The following is a 22,237-nucleotide window of genomic DNA, read 5'->3' as shown; positions in this document are numbered from 1 at the left end:
CATCTGGTCCACTCTCCGCATTGGTACCTGTGGAGAGAACATGAAAGCGGTTAGTTACCTGTGTCTGTGTTACTGGAACCCGGACATTCCGCTTACCTCTTCTGGAGGTCACATGTTGCCAAGCTTCTTCACTGGCCTCTTGGCTCCTCTGTGCAACCTGCTACATCTTTAGAGCTTTGTGCCCCTAGAAGGCTATCCTGAGTTTGGTCCAGAAAATCCTCAGTCTCTCGTATACAACGCAGGGTCGTTACCTGTTGCTCCAGACCTTCAATCTTCTCTTCCAATATGGAGACCAGCTTGCACTTTGTACAGACAAAGTCGCTTCTGTCCTGTGGAAGAAAGACAAACATGGCACATCCAGTGCAGGTCACAACAGCTGAACCCCCCCCTTCCATATCACCTACCTACTATGAGCTTCCTCAGAGACGTTGGCAAGATGTAAGCCTCACTGGGCTCACTCCAAGCGAACTCCCAGGCAAACTCCTGCTGTGAGCTGCTCTGCTGTCCCCGCTGCTCCGCTGGTTCGCTGCCGCTCCATGAGGATGGGGGGAGTGTGATGGCTGAGTGGGAGTGCAGGGACACATGGGGACGGGAATGGGGGTGCAGGGCCACATGGGGGAGGAGTGATTGAGTGGGGGTGCAGGAACTCATGGGGACAGGGGCAGATGTGCCTGATTGAATGAGAGAAGCTAGGGGTCAGCCAGGGTCTGCATGGGGGAAGCTCCCTAGCAATCCTTCTCCCCCTCCCCCCCCCCAAAAAACCTGTTCCATACGTTTCCTACCCATACCCAACAACCCTCCAAGTTCACACCCAGGCTCCTTCCCAGCAATTATTTCCCTCTCCCTCAGCTCCTCCATTACCCCTGACTCCCCTAAGCATGTGCACAGCTTCTGAGGGGCAGGGAAATACATTTCTGTATTGTAGTTTAAATGAATGACTGCAAGTTCAGTATTAATATGTCTAGTAAGGAATCTATTTGTCAAAGAACATTTCCTGAATCTTTTTGTTGTCTGTGTTGTTACAGACATACTTGCTGACAGGTATTTTCAAATAAATTACCAAAATAATTGAAACTGGTGTGATTATATTGTATTTTTGACAAATAAAATATGCAGAATTTTAGAGTATTATGCACAGAATTTTTATTTTTTTGGTGTAGTATTCCCCCCAGAATAATTTGCCAGCTGGATCTGCTAGAGAATCTGTAAGGTACAGTACATGAACAGATGTCATTCTGCTGAGTATGTCAGCTGCTAGGAGGTGAGGTGTGTGAAAGTGAGAGAATATTTTGGTAGGTAGAACATAGAGACAGATGTACTCCTACCGATATGAGTGAATACGATTTTTATAATTATTTATAGTACCAAAGTGTATCAGACAGACAATAAGAGCAGGTCCTTGCAACAGGAACTTGCCGTCTAATGAATCACTCCAAAGAAAGCTATCCTAAACTGATGTAAGAATAATGCATACATGCCTGTTCATCACTCCGAAAATTCCCATCCCATCTCAAGAACTTCGGTGAATGGAAATTACCTCATATGGTCCCCTGTAAGCAGTACATAGCTAAGACCTCACCTACAAAGTCCCAAAGACTCAATCCAAAATAACACCTTTTTGCAAGACCAAGCATGGAAAGATCTGCCCTAAAGGTGAATGTTACAGAAGTTGGATGTGTGAAAGAGGAGTCACAATGGAAATCGTTTTGCACATAAACTCTGGCCGTCTTTAACAGTTGAAAACAGTATGCAGCTACTGAGTGCAAAATAATATATACTCGTCCCACACCCTACTTTTTTACGTGAACAGAGAGGTTCTTCTCACAAGCCACTCAGAAGAAAGCTCACGCTTGTTTATCAAACGTAAAAAGATTTGGTTTGCTTGCTATAAAGCATCAGCCCGATATTCAAATGTACTCTAAAATAGCTGTAGTTGTTGGGTCCCCAAGCCCACAAATTGCTGCCATTCCATGCCTGTGTACAAAATAATAGTTAGGAAATCCTTCCACAGGTGCATTCTCGCATTTCACCTAATTACTGTGTAGCATTTCTATGTCAATATCAATCTTTGCCCATTAGAGGCAGAAAGGGCCAGATTGGAATTAACACACTGCCTGCATGGGATGCTGCAAAACTGCACCCAGGGTGTTCATGAATGATTGTGCCTTAGGTCACAATCCCTTCCAGAGCTCCCTGGTTTTCAGGGGATCTCTTGATTGGCTCAGCATGTTTCCCTTCCCACCTCCGACATGAGGACAGCAGCTACATTGATTTGGGCTGTAGTATGCAAGGTGGGTAGAATCTCTGTATTCTGTGTGCAGAGAGTGGATTGGGGCTGTCCTCACCCTGCAGTAGTAACACGGGATGTCTCTCAGGGCTAATGGTCCACTGCTGGCAATGTAAAGTGCTGCATGGCAGCGCTTTAATATGGTTGTGTGTTGCAGCAGAGTGCTGGGAGATAGCTCTTGCAGTGCATATACATATACAAACCACCTTCATGACGGTCGTAGCTACCGGTGCTTGTAGCGTGGCCCCCAGTGCTGGCACAGTCTATACTGGCGCTTTACAGCGCTGAAACTGGCTGCGCTCAGGGGGATGTTTTTTCACACCCCTGTGTCAGAAAGTTGCCGTGCTGCGAAGTGCCAGTGTAAACAAGTCCTCAGTCTCCAGACAATGATCAAGATACTCAGCTGGTGTAAATCAGCATAGCTCCACTGACTTCAATGAAGCTTTGCTGATCCCCCCAGTAGTTTTATATGTTTCATTATTTTTAGCGTTGAATGTGGCAGCCTGGGTTTCATGAAACACCTACTTTCCCTGGTTCCTCTGATGCCCTGGTATTATTATTTCAGCAAGAACACCAAAAGGTAGATTTCAGAGTATGCAGCCATGTTAGTCATATTCGCAAAAGAAAAGGAGACTTTTGCACCTTAGAGACTAACAAATTTATTAGAGCATAAGCTTTCGTGAGCTACAGCTCACTTCATCGGATGCATTATGCATCCGATGAAGTGAGCTGTAGCTCACGAAAGCTTATGCTCTAATAAATTTGTTAGTCTCTAAGATGCCACAAGTACTCCTTTTCTTTTAACAAAAGGGTAGTAACACTGAGGCTACCACTGCAGTAAAAATGGGTCTAAATTCCAGGGCTTCACATGTTATCCTTTAAAATGCCTGACCAAAACGATAGGAAAACATTTCAGTGATTATGGCAAGTGGAGAATTCAGGCCTCGAAAGAGACATTGTCTTTACAGACGTATGTAATTACTTTCAAGTACACATTACATCCAGGGCATTTTGATGTGTTGACTGTTTCTCCCCCATTCCGCACCCCCACACACACCCTCCATTCCACAGGAATTAAACAGTGGAGCTGGTGAAAGAAAGTGAGCTCATTTGGGTGGAGGGAGGAAAAGATATAATCCCACAGCCACACATACTGTAAATCTAATATACTGTATAAGAAAAACAGCTGCCAACTGCTCTGAGCCTGAACAAACTGCAGTGTCTCATTCTGGGCTGGCTTCTGGAATGGATTAGTGCAGGGTGGAAACCCAGACTGTGCAATCTGAGTGGAGCAGTAACAGTTCTTTGCACAGTCTGTTCTTATTTTTTTTTCTACAATCATAATTTTTTGCCTTTAGCCTGATTTTTCTTTAGCTCTCAATAGCGAGCAGTTACTATCTCACAACTCTGGCTCTTCCTCTTTTCTGTTTGCACTGCTGTTCACACACAGCTTCCACTAGATGAAATTTTTCCAGATTTCCAAAAGTCAGGGTAATATGCATTTGTCTTGAGCATGCGAGAGTTTTCTACCCAAATAAAAATAAATGCACACATCTGATCAACAGGCCTGATCTTGCCCACAGTGACATAAATAACAAAACTCCTATTAGAGAGACAAGGTCTATTCCCATTGACTTCCTTGGAAATGAGATCAGAATTGATATCTATTCTGTTGCAATATAATCTCTTTATAATCTTTAAATGTTCTAGGGGATCTTAAAAAAAGAAACTAGGAAAGAAATAGAAGCACAGGGACCATAAAAAAGAACAATAGTGAATCTTTGGGCCTTTCCTACATGTATGGTATTGTAGCCCATTGTACTGATATGGAACCTTATCACACAAGTAGACATTGGAGTTGGAAAGATTATTGAAGACCAAATGTTTCACAGTGTATCACAATTACAGGAACCCCTATGCTAAATCCTAGGGTGCTAATATACTGTACTATGAAATTTCAGAGAAAGGTCTTCAAACATTTTTTGTCTTTCCAAGCGTCATTGTATTGTGGTCTAGACTGCAGTGGTAAATATATGTGGACAGTTCTAGGCCACTCCCAACATTGTTTATTATACTCATTTGCTTTTCTTTCTTACTGCATGTAAGATATATTTCTTTGTTTCTGGTTTTAATCCAAGTTGCACTTGTGATCTGTGAGCATAAGTTTATGCACACATACATAAGTAAACTAAGGAAATGTATTAGAAACAAAATTACTATAAGGTGGATGCACAACTGGTTGAAAAAACTGTACTCAAAGAGTAATTATCAATGGCTCACTGTCAAATTGGGAGGATGTATCTAATGAGGTCTTGCAGGGGTCTGTCCTGGGTCCGATACTAGTCAATATTTTTACTAATGACTTGGAAGATGGAGTGGATAGTATGCTTATAAAATGTGCGGATGATACCAACCTGGCAGGGGTCACTAGCACTTTAGAGGACAGGATTAGAATTCAGAATTTAGAATTTTTTTCCAGAATGGTAAGCTCCTCCTTCCTACCTGAGCAATGATGAGTGCATTTCATTTATCATAACATTCATGAAACTTGTATTGGGTGGCTAAGGCCCAGTTCTTAGCTCCTCCTGTGAACTCATTCAGCTGAAGTGGAAGTTAATTGCAATTGGGAAGCATGGTAAAAACCCTACTCATATTGGTGATGATTAATGTCATTAAAGATATATATTTGATAGTTCCTGAAAGCTACCAGGTTGTGCTGCATTGTACTAGGTGATGTGCAAACATATAGCAAATGGCAGTCCTGTCTCAAAGAGCTCAGTCTCAGAGACTAAGTTCATGTCTGATATATCGGAAAAGGATGAGCCAATGAAGACACTTAAAGACTACTCCTGGGAGAATTCTGTGCAAAAAAATTAAAAATTCTGTGCACAATATTCCAAAATTCTGCATATTTTGTCAAAATAACACAATATAATCACACCATTTTCAGTTATTTTTGTAATTTATTTGAAAATACCTGTCACCAGGTATGTCTGAAACAATACAGACAACAATAAAGATTCAATAAAGAAATGTTTTTGACAAATAGATTCCTTACTAGACATATTAATACTGAACTTGCAGTCATTCATTTAAACTACAATGCAGAAATGTGTTTCCCCCACCCCTTAGAAGCAGTTCAAAGGCTTAGGGGAGTCAGGGGTAATGGAAGAGCTAAGGGAGAAGGAAGTAACTTGTGTGTGAAGGAAGCCTCGGTGTGTGAAGGAAGCCAGGTGTGAACTTGGAGGTTTGTTGGGTATGGGTGGGAAAGTACGGAACAAGTTTTTTTGGGGAGGGGGAAGAATTGCTAGGGAGCCTCCCCCATGCAGACCCTGGCTGACCCCTAGCTACTCTTATTCAGTCAGGCACATCTGCCCCTGACCCCATGGGTCTCTTCACCCCCCTGTCTCCATATCTTTCAGCACCTCTGCTCAGCCATTTCTCCTCCCACCTCCCCAGGTGTCCCTGCACCCTGACTCAGCCACCTCACCTCCCCCTTCCCTTGTGTCCCTGCACTCCTGTCCCCCTGTGTCCTTGCACACCCATTTTCATTCAGCTCCTGCTCCATCTGCCCCCCCCCACTATGCCTTCTGAACCCCAGTCTGTGACCACCACCAGCCCCATGTGTCCAGTGCTGTCCATTCCCCACATCCCATGCCTCCTGACCTGGTCTCACAGGCAGGGTGCTGTGAGAGAGGCAACCTTTTCTCTTCCCTATCCACAACTGGGGCTGCTCCCATCTGGGAGAGGTTGCTCGCTATTTTGGCACCACAGCAGCCCCTGATGGGTGAAAGATGAAACTGCAGCACCCTATGGCAGAATTTATCTTTTGTGGAGAAAAAAAAATTCTTCACAGAAGGTGAACTCTGCACATGCAGAGCAGCACAGCATTCCCCCAGGAATAAAAGACAGGGGTGACATAATCAGATCAATGAGCCAAGTGGATGATATTATCAGCCATGTTTTGAATATATTTGAGGGAGGCAAGATGGCAGGTATCAAGTCCAGTGGGGAGGAGGCCACTGCAATCAAGCTGTGAGATGATCAGGGCTTAGACAAAAATGTTGGCAGTGTGGGCAGAGAAGAAAGGTCAGATCTTGGAGATGTTGTACAGGAGGAAGCAGCAAGAAGTAGATACTTCTTGGATGTACAGGTCTAAGGAGAAAGCCAAGTTAAAGATACAGCGAAGATTACTGGTGTAAGTGACAGGAGGATGTTTGTGTTGTCCAGCATGGTAGAGAAGGGCGGGGGGGGAGGGGTTGAGAAGGGAAAGATTTAGGGAAAGGATCCAAAGCTTGGTTTTGACTATTTTAGGTTTCAGCTGATGGATTGACATCCACAAGATGTCAGAAAGACAGGCCAAGATTTTAGTTTGGATGAAAGGAGATGAATCATTAGCATAGAAGGTAGTCAAAGGCATGTTTGCAGTAAAATCACCCAGAGATGAAGTGTAAAGAGAAAAGAGGAGGGGGCTGAGGACAGTGTCCTGAGGGACTCTCACCAGAAGAGAAAGAGAGAAGGAGGAAAAAGAGGAAACCCCACTGAATGAGACATTGAAGCAGTGATCTGAGAGGTAAGAGGGTGGAGTCTCAAAAGCCCAGAGATAACAGGATTTCAAGAAGAGGAGTAGTATGGTCAACGCTGTTAAAGATAGCTGATAAATCAAGATGGGTGAGGCTGGAGTATCAGCCCTGAAATTTGGCCAGAAAGAGATTAGAGACCTTGATGACAACCACAAGTAGGAGTAACTGCTTACCAATATCGGAAGCAGTTCCCAAGTTGAGAATATGCAACATCGGGCCCAAAGTATTTTTCTTAAAGGTCTTTCTGCAAACCAGCAAAAAGGGCAAATTTCTCTCATTTAACTTCATGGGATTTACAGAACAACTAATCCTTTCATGCAAATCCAATGCTAATAAGAGAGTCTATCCGATGCAATCTAGTTTGATGGCTGCTATGGATACTGCAAATGTGCCACCACAGAATCTGCTGTGAACACTCAGCTATTACGCAGAAAAAAGTGTAAAAGTCCACAGTGTGATCGAAATCAAGCATTCCACTTACCCTAACAAGCTCTGGAGTTGTAGAAACTTCACAGTAAAAGACTGTCACAGCAGGAAAGGATATAAATCCATGCCCAGTCATTTTGTGCTTGTCAACTAGGTAACAAGGAATGTAGAAAATAGGACTAGAAAGAAAACATTTGCAGCTCTGGGTAAGAATAATCCTTAATGATGAGGTGTGAGAAACTTTCTTATAGCTAATAGTAATTTACTGAACTTGGAAACTAGGGGTAACCACTAAAAAAAAAGGAGCTGATTGTCTTAGAAACCACAGTGGGATTTGAGTCAAGATTTTAAGAGGGTTTATTGTTGTCTTAGCACTGTGAGTTTTGACATGACACTATTTTCAACTATTAAATTGGTGGCAAGCAAGAATGTATTAACTGCTCTGATTCATGCATCATGTGATGGAGCTAATAAAGTGAGACTAGCTGGTGTATGCTTCATTTGGATCCCCCATTTGCCCCAGAACACAAGGCAAGAACAATGCTATAAAACCCCAGTATATATTATAGCTACAGCATGCATCCATTTACCAACGCTTACAACATTAGATGAGTTTTTGACAATATACTTCAAAACAGTATACAATTTTAAAAGCTTTAATATACATGCAGTTAAGCCACCCATCTTAACCGGTGAACTGATTTTTTCAGTAAAGAATTTTCTGTCAAGAATATTGGTCCTTGCAGCATCTCTTTTTCCTCCCAAGCTTTAGGTTGAAATGTGTGCCTCACTCCACAGAATCTGAGCTTTGTGGGGAGACTGAATGGGGGAGCTGGGGATGGAATCCACCACTCAACCCATGAGCAAACAATGGGGCTGCTATTCCAGCTACTGTGCTCAACTCTATTATGGAGCCAGAAGAGTGACTCAATAATTAAGGTGAGAAAACACTTTCTGTTCAAAGCTCAGTTTTTGATAGATCCCCCACCTTAACATTTCCCTCAAAAGCTCTGTTGAAATTTCCTATGCTTAGTCCTAGGTAAGAGGGGATTTTTTTGTTTTGTTTTTTTTATATTAAGTCCTACAAGCAATTTCAGAGTTATTCTTCAGAAAGATTAGGCAATACGCCCCATTCATCTTCCCATGTCTACATAACAAATTAAGGCTAGCATAGCCACACTACTTTAATGTAGCTCAGCAGTTTTCAAAGTGTGGGTCAGGACCCCAAAGTGGGTCACAACCCTGTTTTAATGGGGTTGCCATGGCTGGCATTACACTTGCTGGGGCCTCGGGCTGAAGCCAAAGCCCGAGCCCCACCACTCAAGGCAGAGAGGCTTGGACTTCAGCTTTGGCCCCCCTTCGCAGGGCAATGGGGCTCAGGCTTTGGCTTTGCCTTGCCCTGCCTGAGGCAACAGGCTCACGTGGGCTTAGGCTTCAGGGCCGCCCCACCCCTGCGCCCGAGGTCATGTAGTAATTTTTGTTCTCAGAAGGGGGTCATCGTGCATTGAAGTTTGAGAACCCCTGATTCTAGCTAGTATGGATAACTGTAGTAGTGAAGCCATGGAGGCATGGGCTTCTGCATTCCTGAGAGGCTTCTATTGGCAGAGCTTGCCCGTGCCATCATGTCTTCATTGCTCATTATCCACACTAGCTAGAGTAAAGCTAGCATGGGTCTGGCTACCCATGATACAATCACACCTTGTTGAATGTACCCACCACATATGTCCCCCATGTGGTCCAATAAAGCCTGGATGCAAAATCCATCCTTTAAACTTAACGTGTCAAGACTCACTTTGACGTAACTACCAATTTCCTCCTCCCCACAATTTCTCAAAGATATATGCTCAGGTTAGTCAAAACAGAATTTAGGGTTGGATCTAAAGTCTATTGAAGTCAATAGAAAAATCCCCTTGGGTATCTAAAACAACTTTCAAACTCTCTAAACGTCAGGTATCTAAGAGTGAGATTTTCCAAAGGATGCCTGAATCTGAAAGTCAGAATATAGGGGGGCAGGAAAGAGGCACAATCTGTTCTCAGAGCAACAGCTTGTAATTTTTAGCACCACTAACCCATGAATTGGCATCTAAGGAGGGTAGTTGTCTTAGTCAAGAGATTCTTACAGAGATTTCTTTGTTTGCTATTTAAAATCATTCCATTTGAGCCCTGCACTTTACTATTGCTTAGAAAATTATCTCCCCAGGCGACCTAGTTAAGTTTAGGGATCTCATTAAAAGTGAAATAATTTTTCAACTTCAGATAATATTTGCCTAAGAAGTGAGAGAAGGTAAATCTGTCAAAAATGGCTACATGCAGTTGTCTACTTATTGCAGGTGCTTAGCAGGGATATTCTATTCTATTCAGGATATTATACTGTGCCCATCCACATGGTATTGAAGGCATTCAGATACCAAACATGTTAATAAAGAAGATGGACGGAGCAGCATAGGTTTTAGCACAGCTATGAAAGTGAACATCTAACAGTTGAAAACTGGCTTAATCTGGAACTATCTAACTGCATTGCTAACGGCTTGCTAAGGAGAGGGTTACAGCGGTATGTCTGTTCATGCAGTTCAGGATCTAAATCAGCCAATGTTCAGCATATATACACACTTAGATGATTCTTCTATTTCTGTCCATTCACCCTGCTATAGCTATCTGCTGGTGTAGTGTAGTTTAGTGCCTGCTCCCTGTTGCTGTTGCTGGCACCTCCTGATCTCTGATCACTCTATTTTAACTAAAGACGCACTTACCCACTCAGTGTAATGTGTGCATGTGTTACTCCATTACAGTAAAAATGAATTGCTGATATACTAAGGATGCATTTGTAATAAAACTTCCCCTGGTGCAAGGTCTCTCAATAGCTGGAATCAAGGGCATTATTCTTTTTCTTCAATTCCAAGCAAACCCGGGTAACACTTATGCAGTTCGTTAGGCAGCGAGATGTACTGTGGAGCAGCTTAACAGATGAATTTTGTAGCTGTTGGTGTCAGCATTTCCTGTCAGCGAGATGTGGGCCAGCTGCTCAGCCAGCCCTGCTGCTCCCAGACAAGCAAAATCAGCCCCAGTCAGTACTGTGCCTTCTGTCAAATGCAGGTGCTATAATTCTATATTGATTTTTAATGTTTGCAAACATACAAAGTAAAAAAATTGTCTCCACCACCTGCGAAAGTGACTTTCAATCAGCTTTGCTGTTAAGACAGACTGTAAAAATTCTACAGATCATTGTGAGACTGAGACTGTTTTATGGAATTAATGGTCTTCGTTTCAGACCATTATTTTCAGCTCATTATGAAAAATAAAAAGCATTTAATTAAGGTGCAAACTAAGGTACTATTATATTCATTTGTAGTTGACATTAAATGTCAACAATAAAAGGAAAATAATAATAAACATAATTTAAAAAACTAATTAACTCACTTAGTTCACTGCCTTTTTTGCTTAGAAAGCTTCCATTATTCTGATGGCTTTAATTAAGCCCTTTAGAAAGGCCCAAAAAACTCCAGCTGTCTATCATAATCTATGAGCTCAACTAATTTCATCATACTAGTCCGTGACCTTCATCAGGTAAACAAAACTGCATGAGCATTCATTTGGTGCCTACTCCCTTGACATTAACAAATTAAGCTGTCAGAGATAGAAATGTCATAGCATAGTCCAAATATACTCTTTTGCTTTGCTTACTGGGCCGTTCAGGGGAAGCAGTCTGAGTTTTCAAGACCGATAAGCTAAGACTGAATGAGTTCACAGTCCTCTCCAAATATGCAAATACAAAACAATACTAAAAAGAATATCAAGGGTTCAACAACACTCAAAAGCACAAGAAAATTCAGTTCAGATTCCATGGTAATGGATGTAAGAATCTAGATGGATAGAAATGTATGAGATAAATATGCTGCCCCATGTCATGTCCCTGGTATTTCATGCTGAAAGGCTTATGGCCCACTGTAACAAAGGCACTTCTAAAGAACATTTCTGCTTTCCACTGCAGCATAGCAGCTAATGCACTTTAGGCCAGATCTTCCATACTTCTAAAGGCTGTTTTAATTACTGCTGTCACACAGCAGCCTTAAACCTGCCTCAGCTGGCCAGGGGATAATTCTTCCTAACTAAGGGAGTTCTACAATGGCATAGGGCTACTGTAGACTGTCCTACACTGCCATCTCTCCCAGACGTGATTCATGAAGGGACATTGGGAGAAGTGGGGCACAGACAGCACATCCTTGCATCAAGCAATCCCTGACTTCCAAAATGTCCTTGGACGCAGGGCCAGCCCACAACATTTTGGCACCTGAGGCGGGAGCTCAAATGACACCCCCATACCCCCTCGCTTGGGCCAAAACTTTGAAAGGTCTCAATTCTGCCTTCTTCCTGATCTACTCTTCTCATGATACTGCTCTGCTACCTACCCCAATAAAGGAGAACTAACAACTTAAAATGCCTTGTTCAAAAATTTTAAGTAACACTTAACTTTCAAACATCTGAACTGCAAATGTAACTATTCTTGTCTGCATAGTAAACACTGGCATTTTTATCTGTTTGAATAATCAAAGTGGTGCTTTATGTGCCTTCTTGGTTGCAAAGATTTGAACTGCTTCCTGCTGAAGGTCCACAGTCTGAGCCAGCTTATGCTCTGTCAAGATGGTTGCAAGGCCAACCAGCCTCTCCTGTGTCATTGTGGAGCGTAGATGTGTTTTTATTAACTTCAGCTTGGAGAAGCTGCGTTCTCCACTGGCAACTGTTACAAGAAATGTTAGACGTATGCACAGAGCAAAAAAAAGCATTTGGAAAGAGGGTGGTCATCTTTTTTTGTGCACATATATTCCAGAACAGCCTTTGGAGTTGATCCTGCTGAAATGTATCTTGAAAGGGCTTTCAGTTCATCACCTAAATCACTCGCATCAATATCGTGCATGTCATCATGTGTCAACACTGTCTCTAGTGCCCTGAATTGCTGGTGTAGGTCTTCTTCAGGTATAGTGAGGAGTTTTGGAATAAAATACAACATATTTATATATGGCTGTGTTCCTTGAGCTGCATGAAATGTTCTTCAACTGATTGTATTGCACAATCTAGCATCTGGTTAAAGAATTCAACTTTGAATTGTTGTGTGGGGTTTCTTATGGGATTATCCCGTACCTCATAATCAAAATGTCTTCTTCTTCAATGACTCTTGTATTCTTGAATGGGTGGGAAAATAGCTTCAGTGTGAAGTTCCTCTGCCAACTTCTGTGCACTCTTCAGAACACTTTGAAATCCCAGTAAGACTGTAGGTATGACTTTGCTTTGTCCAGTTGTTCCACTGCTCCAGATATATCAAGGTCAACACCTTGGAGTCTCTTTCTTACAACATTTATTTCAAACAGTGTGTCATACCACAACACTAAACCACACAGAAATTTGAAGTTATGTATGTGTCTGGTGATTCCATTTTCTTCTGCCACTGTTCTCCCACAAACAGTTCCTGTCATAGCATTATCCTCCATAATGGCAATTATGACATCATCTATCTTCCCAATTTGGTCTTTGATAGGCTTTATCGCCTCCACTTGACTTTTCCATTGTGTGGCACTCAGTGGTTTCAGTGTCAGAGAGAATGTGCCCAGATGTTGCTTCAAAATTTGCCATCGATGAGTTGATGCAGAGAAAAATACATAGATGCTTTGAATTACATTAAAAAATTCAGCAGCCTCACTAGAAGCTGATGCTACATCACTGACCACCAACATCAATGAATGAGAACTGCATGGGACAAAAAAAGCTTGAGGGTTTCACTCTCAGATCCATGTCTGCACTCCTCTGTTCTTTCCTCTCATGTTGGCACCATTATCGTAGCCCTGACCTCTCATGTCAGCTATCGCAATTCCCATATCTTCCAGCTTTTTAAGAAGTACATTTGTCATACCAGGTCCTGTAGTATCATCAATGTCAATAAATTCTAGAAAATGCTCTCTGACAGTCACCATTGCAGGGACATTTTCACTAGGTTTTGTTGTTGTTACCAAATGCACCATTAAAGTCATTTGTTCCATATGGCTGATGTCAGGTGTGCGGTCCAGAATAACAGAGTAATATCTTGCTGACTTCAGATCTGCCACAATCTTCTGTTTGACTTTTATTGCCAGTAACTGTCTGATCTCATTTTGAATTGTTTTTCCAAGGTAGTGGTGTGTGTACATTTCTTAGGTGGTGTCTCTTCTTAGATGCTCCTGGAGTACAGCATCAAACTCAGCCATCGGCTCCACAATTTTAAGGAAGTTTCCATTGTTTGGCACATACAGCTGATCTGAAGTACCACGTAGTGCTAGGTTTTGAGTAGCAAGCATTCTCACAATGGCAATGAGCCTTTTCAGAACATTTTGCAGTAAAGAGACTCTGATGCAATCTTCTCTTGATGCTGATCATCTGGGGTGGCCTTTAACCTTAGTCTCATTTCAAGCTCTTTCCATCTATGGAATGCTCTCTGGTGATTTGCTGCCTTCTCATGGCAGGCCAGATTTCTAGCCAGATTTTTCCAGTCCTTTGTTCCTGTAGAACCCAAAGTGGCTGGAACATTTGACTGAAAGAGTTTGCAACAAAAACAGAATGCAGCATTCTGGGTTTTTGAGTACATAAGCCATGGCCTCTCCATTTTGTCACCATTGGGGATTTCACACCAGTAATGTGTTGGATGGAAACTTCTATTTACATTGTCTTTTGGGGAACAGAAAGTTTTTCACTTGCTGGGGCCCATGCAGTACAAGGAAGTTCCTCAGGCTACTGCTCAAGTGGGTCCACAGTCCTGGATCATCTAGACTTAAGGAACTAAACTCAGTAGCAGCTGTTTCTTGTGCTTCCATCACACTCTTCTCTGATCTACACTTTTCTTCAGGAATGTGCTTGGTTACAACCATTTGTGAGGAGATATGGATGCTGCAGTAGCTGCCAGTAATTAATGATACAAAGAATGAGAGATGTCAAGGCTGAAGCACGGCAATGTGGGAAATGCACATGCACGTGCTTGCTTGGTTCCTCACTGCTTTATGAGCACAAATACCCCAACTAGTGCTCTCCCCTTCAGAGTACTCTTTATAGCATCCAGCCAGATCATTCTAAGTCACTAGTCCCAGCATCTGCCTCACTGAACCTGAACCCAAACCCAATGGTGAGGAGGAGAATGCAAATGGGTGAAAAGGAGAGAGATGATGATGGAGAAAAATGAGAAGGAATGACAATGTTTCCTAACTGCTTCTTGGGATCTATTCTATAGCCCATCTTATGTTTAGCTGAGGAGATCATAAGTCTTGTACTGCTCCCATAAAACACACATCATTCTTTAAAAAATCTTATTTTATCACAACACAGCTTTAATTCAAAACCATGGATTGATGTCAGGGTTTTATGTATAATTTCTGTTACTTCGATTTCAGCATCTATTTTTTTTTTGGCAGGGATACTGTTAAATGGGAACTATTGCCAATCAATACACTTAATAGAATTTTTTTAGTAAATTACTTCTAATTGTAATTTCATTAATGGCGTATGTGCAGTTAATTCAATAGAGAAAGTACACAGCACATTTAACTTATAGTAACATTATATATCTAGATAGACTTGCTTTTGAGCCTCATCAATTTGGAAATGAAGTCTTCTGATTTTTTGGAAATGTTCCAGATGTTTTACGTTATTATTATATTGCAATAGTTGCCTAGAGGCCTCACTCAAGGCCCCACTTTGCTAGGCATTATGCATGCATATAATAAATAATAGTCCCTGCCAAAGGGCTTATAATATAAGCATCTTCCAGGTTTTCTCTAGTGTAGGTAAATGAAGACAGGGGGGTTTAATTGTCAATAAATGAGATGACGAGGTTATTTAAATAAAAGGACCGAGCTAAGCATGCTAATTGGGGTTCTGCAGGAGCTATTCTTCATTCAGATCAATGTAATGTAATGTAAACCAAACTTAAACATGTGGGGACTGTATCCTGGGAAGCAGCGACTCTCAAAAAGATTTGGGGATGGGGTGGTGGATAGTCTACTGAACATTAGCTCCCAAAGGCCTAATGCAAACCCTGGATGTATAAACAGGGGAATCTTGAGTATGGATAAGGAGTTTATTCTACCTCTGTATTTGGCACTTGTATGACCATCACTGGAATGTTGTGCCTGGTTCCGGTGCCCACAATTCAAGAAGGATGTTGATAAATTCGAGAGAGTTCAGAGAAAGCCACAAGAACAATTAAAGGCTTAGAAAACATGCCTTATAGTGATAGACTCAAGGAGTGTAATCTCTTTAGCTTATCAAAGAGAAGGTTAAGAGGTGACTTGATCAGTTTATATTTTCCTACATGGGAAAGAGAAATGTAATCGAGGGCTTTGCAATCTAACAGACAAGACTATAGCAATCCAATGGCTGGAAGCTGAAGCTAGACAAATTCAGATTAGAATTAAGGCACACATTTGTAACAGTCGTGGTAATTAACCATTAGATCAATTTACCAAGGAGATGGATTCTCCATATCTGACAACTTTTAAATCAAGTTTGGATGATTTCCTAAAAACTCAAATAGGAATGTATTCAAAGAAGTTCTATCGATATTATTATTTTATAATTGATGAGTTTATGAAAGGTAGCTTAAAGCCACCTTTGCGCTGCCTGGATTCTGCCTGCATGGGGGGGAGCTGTCTTTCCCCATGGCTGCTGCACAGCCAAGAACAGCTGTAGTGCTTTGTGCTGCAACCACTGTCACTTCCTATGTGCCTGCAAAAGTTCCCAAATCCCAAAAGCAGTTGAAATCACTCATACCTTTATTGAACCCTTAGTTGATAATATTTAAAGTAATTTACAAAGGGAGGCAAGAATCTGCTTTCAGGTTGAAGCCTGATAAGTCAATTTCAGACTAAAGTGAATTAGGACATCTGTGTTATAAACCACCGAAGAACAGGGTATATAGTGGTGTGACATACCGGGGTACAATTCAGACCAATGGAGGACTGTGGCACCCCTGCCCTGCAACCTTGGGTGCCTTACAATGCCTTGCCTTCCCACCTGGGGCACTCACAAACAGACTTCCAGCATGCAAGCCAAACCCTTAGCATCTGTGTGTACCTGCAGCCTGCCAACTACACCCTGGCTCTCACCAGTCTTGGTTATACTGCAGACTGACCCCAACATACCCGCAGTCCTAGATCTTCCCCCAGCAATGTATATCCTGTACTGCCCAGCCCTCTCCTGAACAATACAAATATATTGTCCGATATTCCTTTAAGGGACCCCATATGTCACAAATGGATTCAGCACTGAGCCTTAGGTGAGGGGGTACACAGTGATATAATTATATCCGGACTTTGTCCAAAAATCTTGGAAAGGTTACTTAGTCTGATGTAGTCCTCATGAGATTATAGTCACAAAATAAGAGGTCAGCTATGGATGTGCTTTCAACACTGAAAGCCTTGTTTCTGGGGACTCACAAAGCATCTCTTGAAAAGGAAAACAAGATGCTCTTTGTAAATAAAAGTTCATGCATTTGAGTAATGAAGTCATTTTCCAAAACTGCAGTGAATGATAGTCTTTTGCACAAGCAGACATGGAAATGAGAGGTGAGGCTCAGGAAAAAGGGGGGTTTTCAATTAAGCATATTCACTGGACTGTTTTAATAAGACCGATATCCTCCATTCTCTCACACAAGCATGAAATCTTGATCAACAGAAAAGCCACCTAGCCCCTATTAACACTTGGCACATTCTGAATCTTGATCCCCCTGCCCACGCCCATGCTCCCCCTCCCAAGTAGGGGCCTCTAAAGTTTTTAATAAATCTGGCACCTTTCTGTCTTTGGCTGAATAAATAAGAAGTGCTAAAAAAAATAATCATGAGAGTTGATTCTTATTCTGGAGCAGTCAGATTATGTCCAAACTTGGGGGGGTGGGAGGAGAGAGTAAAGGTCTGACCTCAGTTTCTGAATGGCAAAGTTTGAGTGGGAGGATCCCAAATCTAAAGGTAAAAAGGAATGATGTGAACATATGAAGGAAGCCAGAGCCCTGAATACAGACTCAGTCTGTATCCTGCCAGAGTGGAGATAAGGTGGCTGTGGAGCTGTGGTGCTTTCCTGGAATACAATCTGTGTTTGACACTCTCTGTTTAAGCACTGCCCATCTGCATGTTATTCAGCTGAAGCCTCTAGGGAAAAAGAGGAGCCACAAGCACAGACTGCAAGCGAGGGAGGAAGCAAAAGAGCTTTTCTTTTTTAAATAAGGATCTGGTCAGACTGCCTTGAAGTGCCACATCTGGAAACTGAAAGCTGAGAGAAAGTTAAAATATCTGAGGCACTACTAAACGAAGGGGGGTGGGGGCTGATTGCAGAAGTGGGTAAACAATTACTAAGAAGCTAGAAGACCACTGCTGGATGTAAGGGGAGGAAATGGCTTTGATCTCAGCCTGGCCCCTTGTTTTTCCTATATTATTCTTCCTGGGATGTTTCTTCTCCAGCGCTGCCTCAAGCGAGGGCAGCGTTTTTCATTTTGACATTGAAGGTAGCTCAGCGGTCAGCAATCAAGAATCTGCTGTTATCAGAGGGCAGCAGCAGTCAGTTGCTACTGGAAGTTGGGTGCCTTTTGCTGAGGTACAGTAATTCCATTCTCTCTCTAGAGTCTGAGCTTTTTCCTTTCATGTGCTTGTAGTGAAATTCCCATCTGGATAAAGTTAGTTTAATCATTTGAACCTTCAAGTGATATTGTAGTTTTGTGGGAGGATTTTGGACTCTGTATTTCAGGATAAAAGAGAAATTTCAGACTTCAAAATAGACACATGCCCTGCCTGCTTTGAATAAACAGCTGTACTATAAAGTGGTACTAGCTTAGCACGTCTCTGACTTTCCTGCCTGTCCAAACAGAGTTATTTTACAAGGGTTAATTTCACAACAATAGTCACCGGATCCTTAAATTCACTTGCATTTCCAGAAAAGTTTGCCAAAAAAAAAAATTACTATATTACAGAAGTTTTGCTTTTTTCTCTTACATAAAATCCAGTTCTGGAAATTGAGGTTCCTTTTGTGGTTAGCGTAAAGTTAATAAATCAAAGGGTATTTAGGAAACTGCCTGCAAAGAAAACACCTGGATAGATTTTAAACATTACAGAAAGTATGATAGTAGAACTAATGACAGAAGAAATCAGGAAGATCCTAAAGTTATTTTGTTGTGGTAAGTTTTCTTGCAATCTTTTCTTCTTGAAGTTACTTTAGACTTCTGATTTCAGTAAGGCTGCATCTGAGCTGAACTATTTAAAAAAACTAAGAAGAAAATAAATGACTTCAAGGCACTCTAGAGACAGATCAATGTCGCATGTGTGGGAGATACAACGTAGGAAGCAAATTAAGTCACCTAAGGTCATGGGAAGGGAAAGAGTAATTGCTGTAGCATAACATCAGAAAGTGAGAGAGAAAATGAAAAAGGAGAGATAAGCACAGCTGTGTTGATATCACAGTTATGACACTGATCTCTTATGTCATGAAACTAAATGTTTTTACCATGCTTTTATTACTAATGATAATAACCATGAAAGTAAATGTACAACATCCTGGAAAAAAATCTTCTGGGACAATAGAGCTTCAGTATAAGGCCAAATTTGATTACGCAAACCTCACCCACATTACTGTGCTTCCAAACAGCTGAGGAATCTCAGGAAAGGCCTACCCACTCCACTACTTCTCTGGGGCGAAATGTGACCTACGTGAGAAAGTGTTGAACCTAAAGTTTGCCCAGCTTAATATGTAGGCAGGGGGGAGCTTGCCTGGGCTTGGATACATTCCATAATGTAGGAAGTACACATCTCTTCTCCACAGGCTTGGAATTAGCCACTGGGAAACAGTATCTCCACCTGTTGCGTACAAAATGGAAAGTCCCTGAATGAATGCTTGATTTAAAAGACAAATGGGTTTTGTAACTGAGTTTCACAGGATAACGGGCATAAGCTTTCAACAGATGAAACTCCTAGCCTTTCTGGGTATAATCACACTGAATGACTCCACAAAACCAGACTGCATGTGCTTTGTTTAACCTATTGGACTTTAGACCAGGAAAGTGCTGAGTGATAGTTTGCACACGGCTTAGGAAAGACACTCTCTGCCACCCCCATTCACGGATGAAGATATATGAAAGGTGTCATTTGTTCTATTTTATTTTATCTTTTAAATAGTTAATATTTGCACTAAGGCCTGATCCACTGAAGCCAATGGAAGTCTTTCCACTCACTTTTGTGGACACTAGATCTGTCCCTAAGCACTGAATCTTACCCCCTGCTTCAATGGTGCAGAGGACCCTACTTGCAGAACCACAGAGGCTCCATTGTGAGGAATGGCAGCTGGATTTCAGCCCCTACGTGATGGAGGTACATGTCCTCTGTGCTTCAGAGCCCAGCTGCATGGCAACTCCCTGTATGGCCATGTACAGACATTCTTTTGGAGCAGGGCAGGTAGATCTGCTGCTGCATGGATCCACTGCCCAGTGACCTCTGGGTTAGAATTGGTTGCTAGGGCTGGGAAGACTACTCCAGTCCTAAGAATGGAGTAGAGGTCAGAGAGTAGCTCTCTTTCTCTCTGCAGCCTGAGTGAGGAAGACTCCTCCCTCAAGCCCTCACAGATTTCCCCAGCACCAGCCCAACTATTCAGGCTGGGCCATGGGAACAGGATTTCTCCCTAAGTGTGCATTTTAAAACTAGCCGTTTTGTGAGCTTGAGCTTTTTATCCACAGATCAGTGTGAACCGCAGTAGAGACTCCCTTACAAAGCCCTGCTTGAGTCTACTCCTTAGTCTAAACATTGGCTCAGGCCTATAACTCCCCCAAGCAGACAGAGGCTGCTAGTCATGCTGAACAGTGCTGAATTATACAGCGGGTGGGTTTGTGAGGTAGGATTATAGAACCACAGAATCGTTGTAAGTAATGCACCCTGGTAGACTATGGTGCCAGTGAAGGCCTGTACTTAACCGCAAAGCAAACAAACCACAATATAGCCAGAATGTAGGTCTAAACCACAAAGAATTCATGACATTTCATCATGTGGCATTAATACTATGCAGAGTTTGCCCTGCAAACCATTCTTATTTAGATAATGCACTGGCAAATATGAAGGATTAGAAATACAGTGGGTGGGAACTTCTAAAAATACATACTTTTTTGGCTGGGTTTACATTGCTGTGGTGTTCTTAAATTCTGCTGAGACTGTGATACTATGAACCTATTGAATAATTGAAGGGAAGCAGAAGAAAGCCTGTGATACAAGGGAATACACTGGTCAATATTTCTTAGCCTTTTACTTTTCTCCTTTTCCTGATTTGATAACCTAAAAATTAATGGTGAATGGAAGAACTGGTTTTAGAAAAATTCAGAACCAGCTGGAATTTTAGCCTTCCTGTGTATCTGATTTGAACCCCAAACCCTTTTATGCTTGATACAAGAATATTAAATACCTGAATGTCATGTGAGAGTACTGAATCCCAGTAACTGGACAAACCCTCGAGGACGGATACCCATACATCTTTATACTCTGCTGTCCTTTTACAAAAAACTCCCCAATAATGCACTCTTCCTAGCTCCATGCAACACATACAACTTCCCTGGAAGAGGAGTGAAACTTTGTTCAGGTCATTCAGGAAGCTCCAGTTAATCCAGGTAGCACAGGTAATGCTAGCAGTGAAGATACAGTGCTGCAAGCTGTGGTGTGGGCTAACCACTCCAGTACAAGCTTCATGGGAAGCATGGGTAAGTACTTGGATTTTCATGCCGAAGCTCATGCTGTTGCCTCTTCACTGCTATTGTTACCCACACTAGTACAATAAAGTTAGTATGGGTATGCTTATCCATGCTTCAATCACACCTTGATTTGCAGTGTAGCTGTACCCTAGGAGTCTAGCATGCTGGTCAGTGTTGTTCATGCCATAATGGACTTTCCCTCCTACACATGGCTTTCCATCCATTTCCTATATCCTTTCTTTCTCTGTAGTTCAGATGCTTTTGTAGTGTTGCTCCCCACTGGCACAGCTAGCTCTGCCATTAGTCCTTCCGTAGTACAGGATCCAGGGTGTCTTCTTGAAGAACCAATACCTTCTTGGAAGGGTTTGATTTGAGCAAGTACTGGGTCATGAACTACCAATCAATGGTTCCTTTGGAAGTAATAAGAGAAGTGGGCTAGATTTGTAAGTACTAAGGATGGGAGATTTCCTTCCAAAGTTGGGGCTAGAGAAGAATTTAGCAAAAGGCATGCAGGCGAGAGAGAGGAGCAAAATCAATAGGGAGAATTTGTATTAGGAAAGTAAACATGAGTATAAATAGGGTCGCTGAGATTCTGTGTCTGAGACTGAGTCTAGACACTGCTGTTCATAGGCATGTTAGGAAGATAAGTATGAAAAACACTTAAAAGCATCAGAACTTTTAGTAAAAAGAAAAGGAGTACTTGTGGCACCTTAGAGACTAACAAATTTATTTGAGCATAAGCTTTTGTGAGCTACAGCTCACTTCATTGGAACTTGTAAAAGAACTTTTAGTGGCTTATTCAAACCTTTCAATAATTTTAGATTCCCTAGCGCATGAATGAGGTGAAGGGAAAAATGTCACAATCCAGGAAAGGGGGGGATGTATGGACAGAAAGCAGTTTGCACAGGCCAAATTAATCCTTTGTGTTACTATGCTGAAGTTAATGGATTTAAGCCAGGGATTATTTTTGCCAAATGTAAAAAATTTAAAATATTTTATTGGAAAGGTTCTGCTTAGAGATAGCCAATTTTTGAATACATCAGTGTTTGAGAACAATTGGGTTATGGTTTGGACAGTTACAAAAGTCAGATACCTTTTGCAAAAGTGAGACCTTGGTCTAGATTCAAATTTCATACACTGATTTTGGGGAGTGTCCAGGTCTGGGAGCATTGTGTGGACCCATCTCTAGTCTAGTAACAACCCAGACAAGATAAAAAA

The 22,237-nt window shown here is 41.9% G+C and overlaps 1 protein-coding gene across 2 annotated transcripts in view; it reads left to right on the top strand.

The window, feature by feature from the left end:
• The first annotated feature begins 17,268 nt into the window (after nt 1-17,268).
• LAMA4 (laminin subunit alpha 4) overlaps nt 17,269-22,237 on the top strand; it is a 161,236-nt gene continuing 156,267 nt past the window's right edge. Inside the window, exon 1 of one of the 2 annotated variants that reach the window (XM_038397220.2) lies at nt 17,269-17,895. In XM_038397220.2, the coding sequence (XP_038253148.1) occupies nt 17,695-17,895 (201 nt within the window). In that variant the 5' untranslated portion in view covers nt 17,269-17,694. The remainder of the gene's footprint in view (nt 17,896-22,237) is intronic. The other variant, XM_043510858.1, reaches the window with a different exon arrangement.

The sequence above is a fragment of the Dermochelys coriacea genome, chromosome 3, assembly GCF_009764565.3.
Source record: "Dermochelys coriacea isolate rDerCor1 chromosome 3, rDerCor1.pri.v4, whole genome shotgun sequence".
In the NCBI taxonomy this organism is placed as follows: domain Eukaryota; kingdom Metazoa; phylum Chordata; order Testudines; family Dermochelyidae; genus Dermochelys; species Dermochelys coriacea.
The sequence above is the reverse complement of the archived record's forward strand: the minus strand, read 5'-3'. Positions and strand labels throughout refer to the sequence as shown.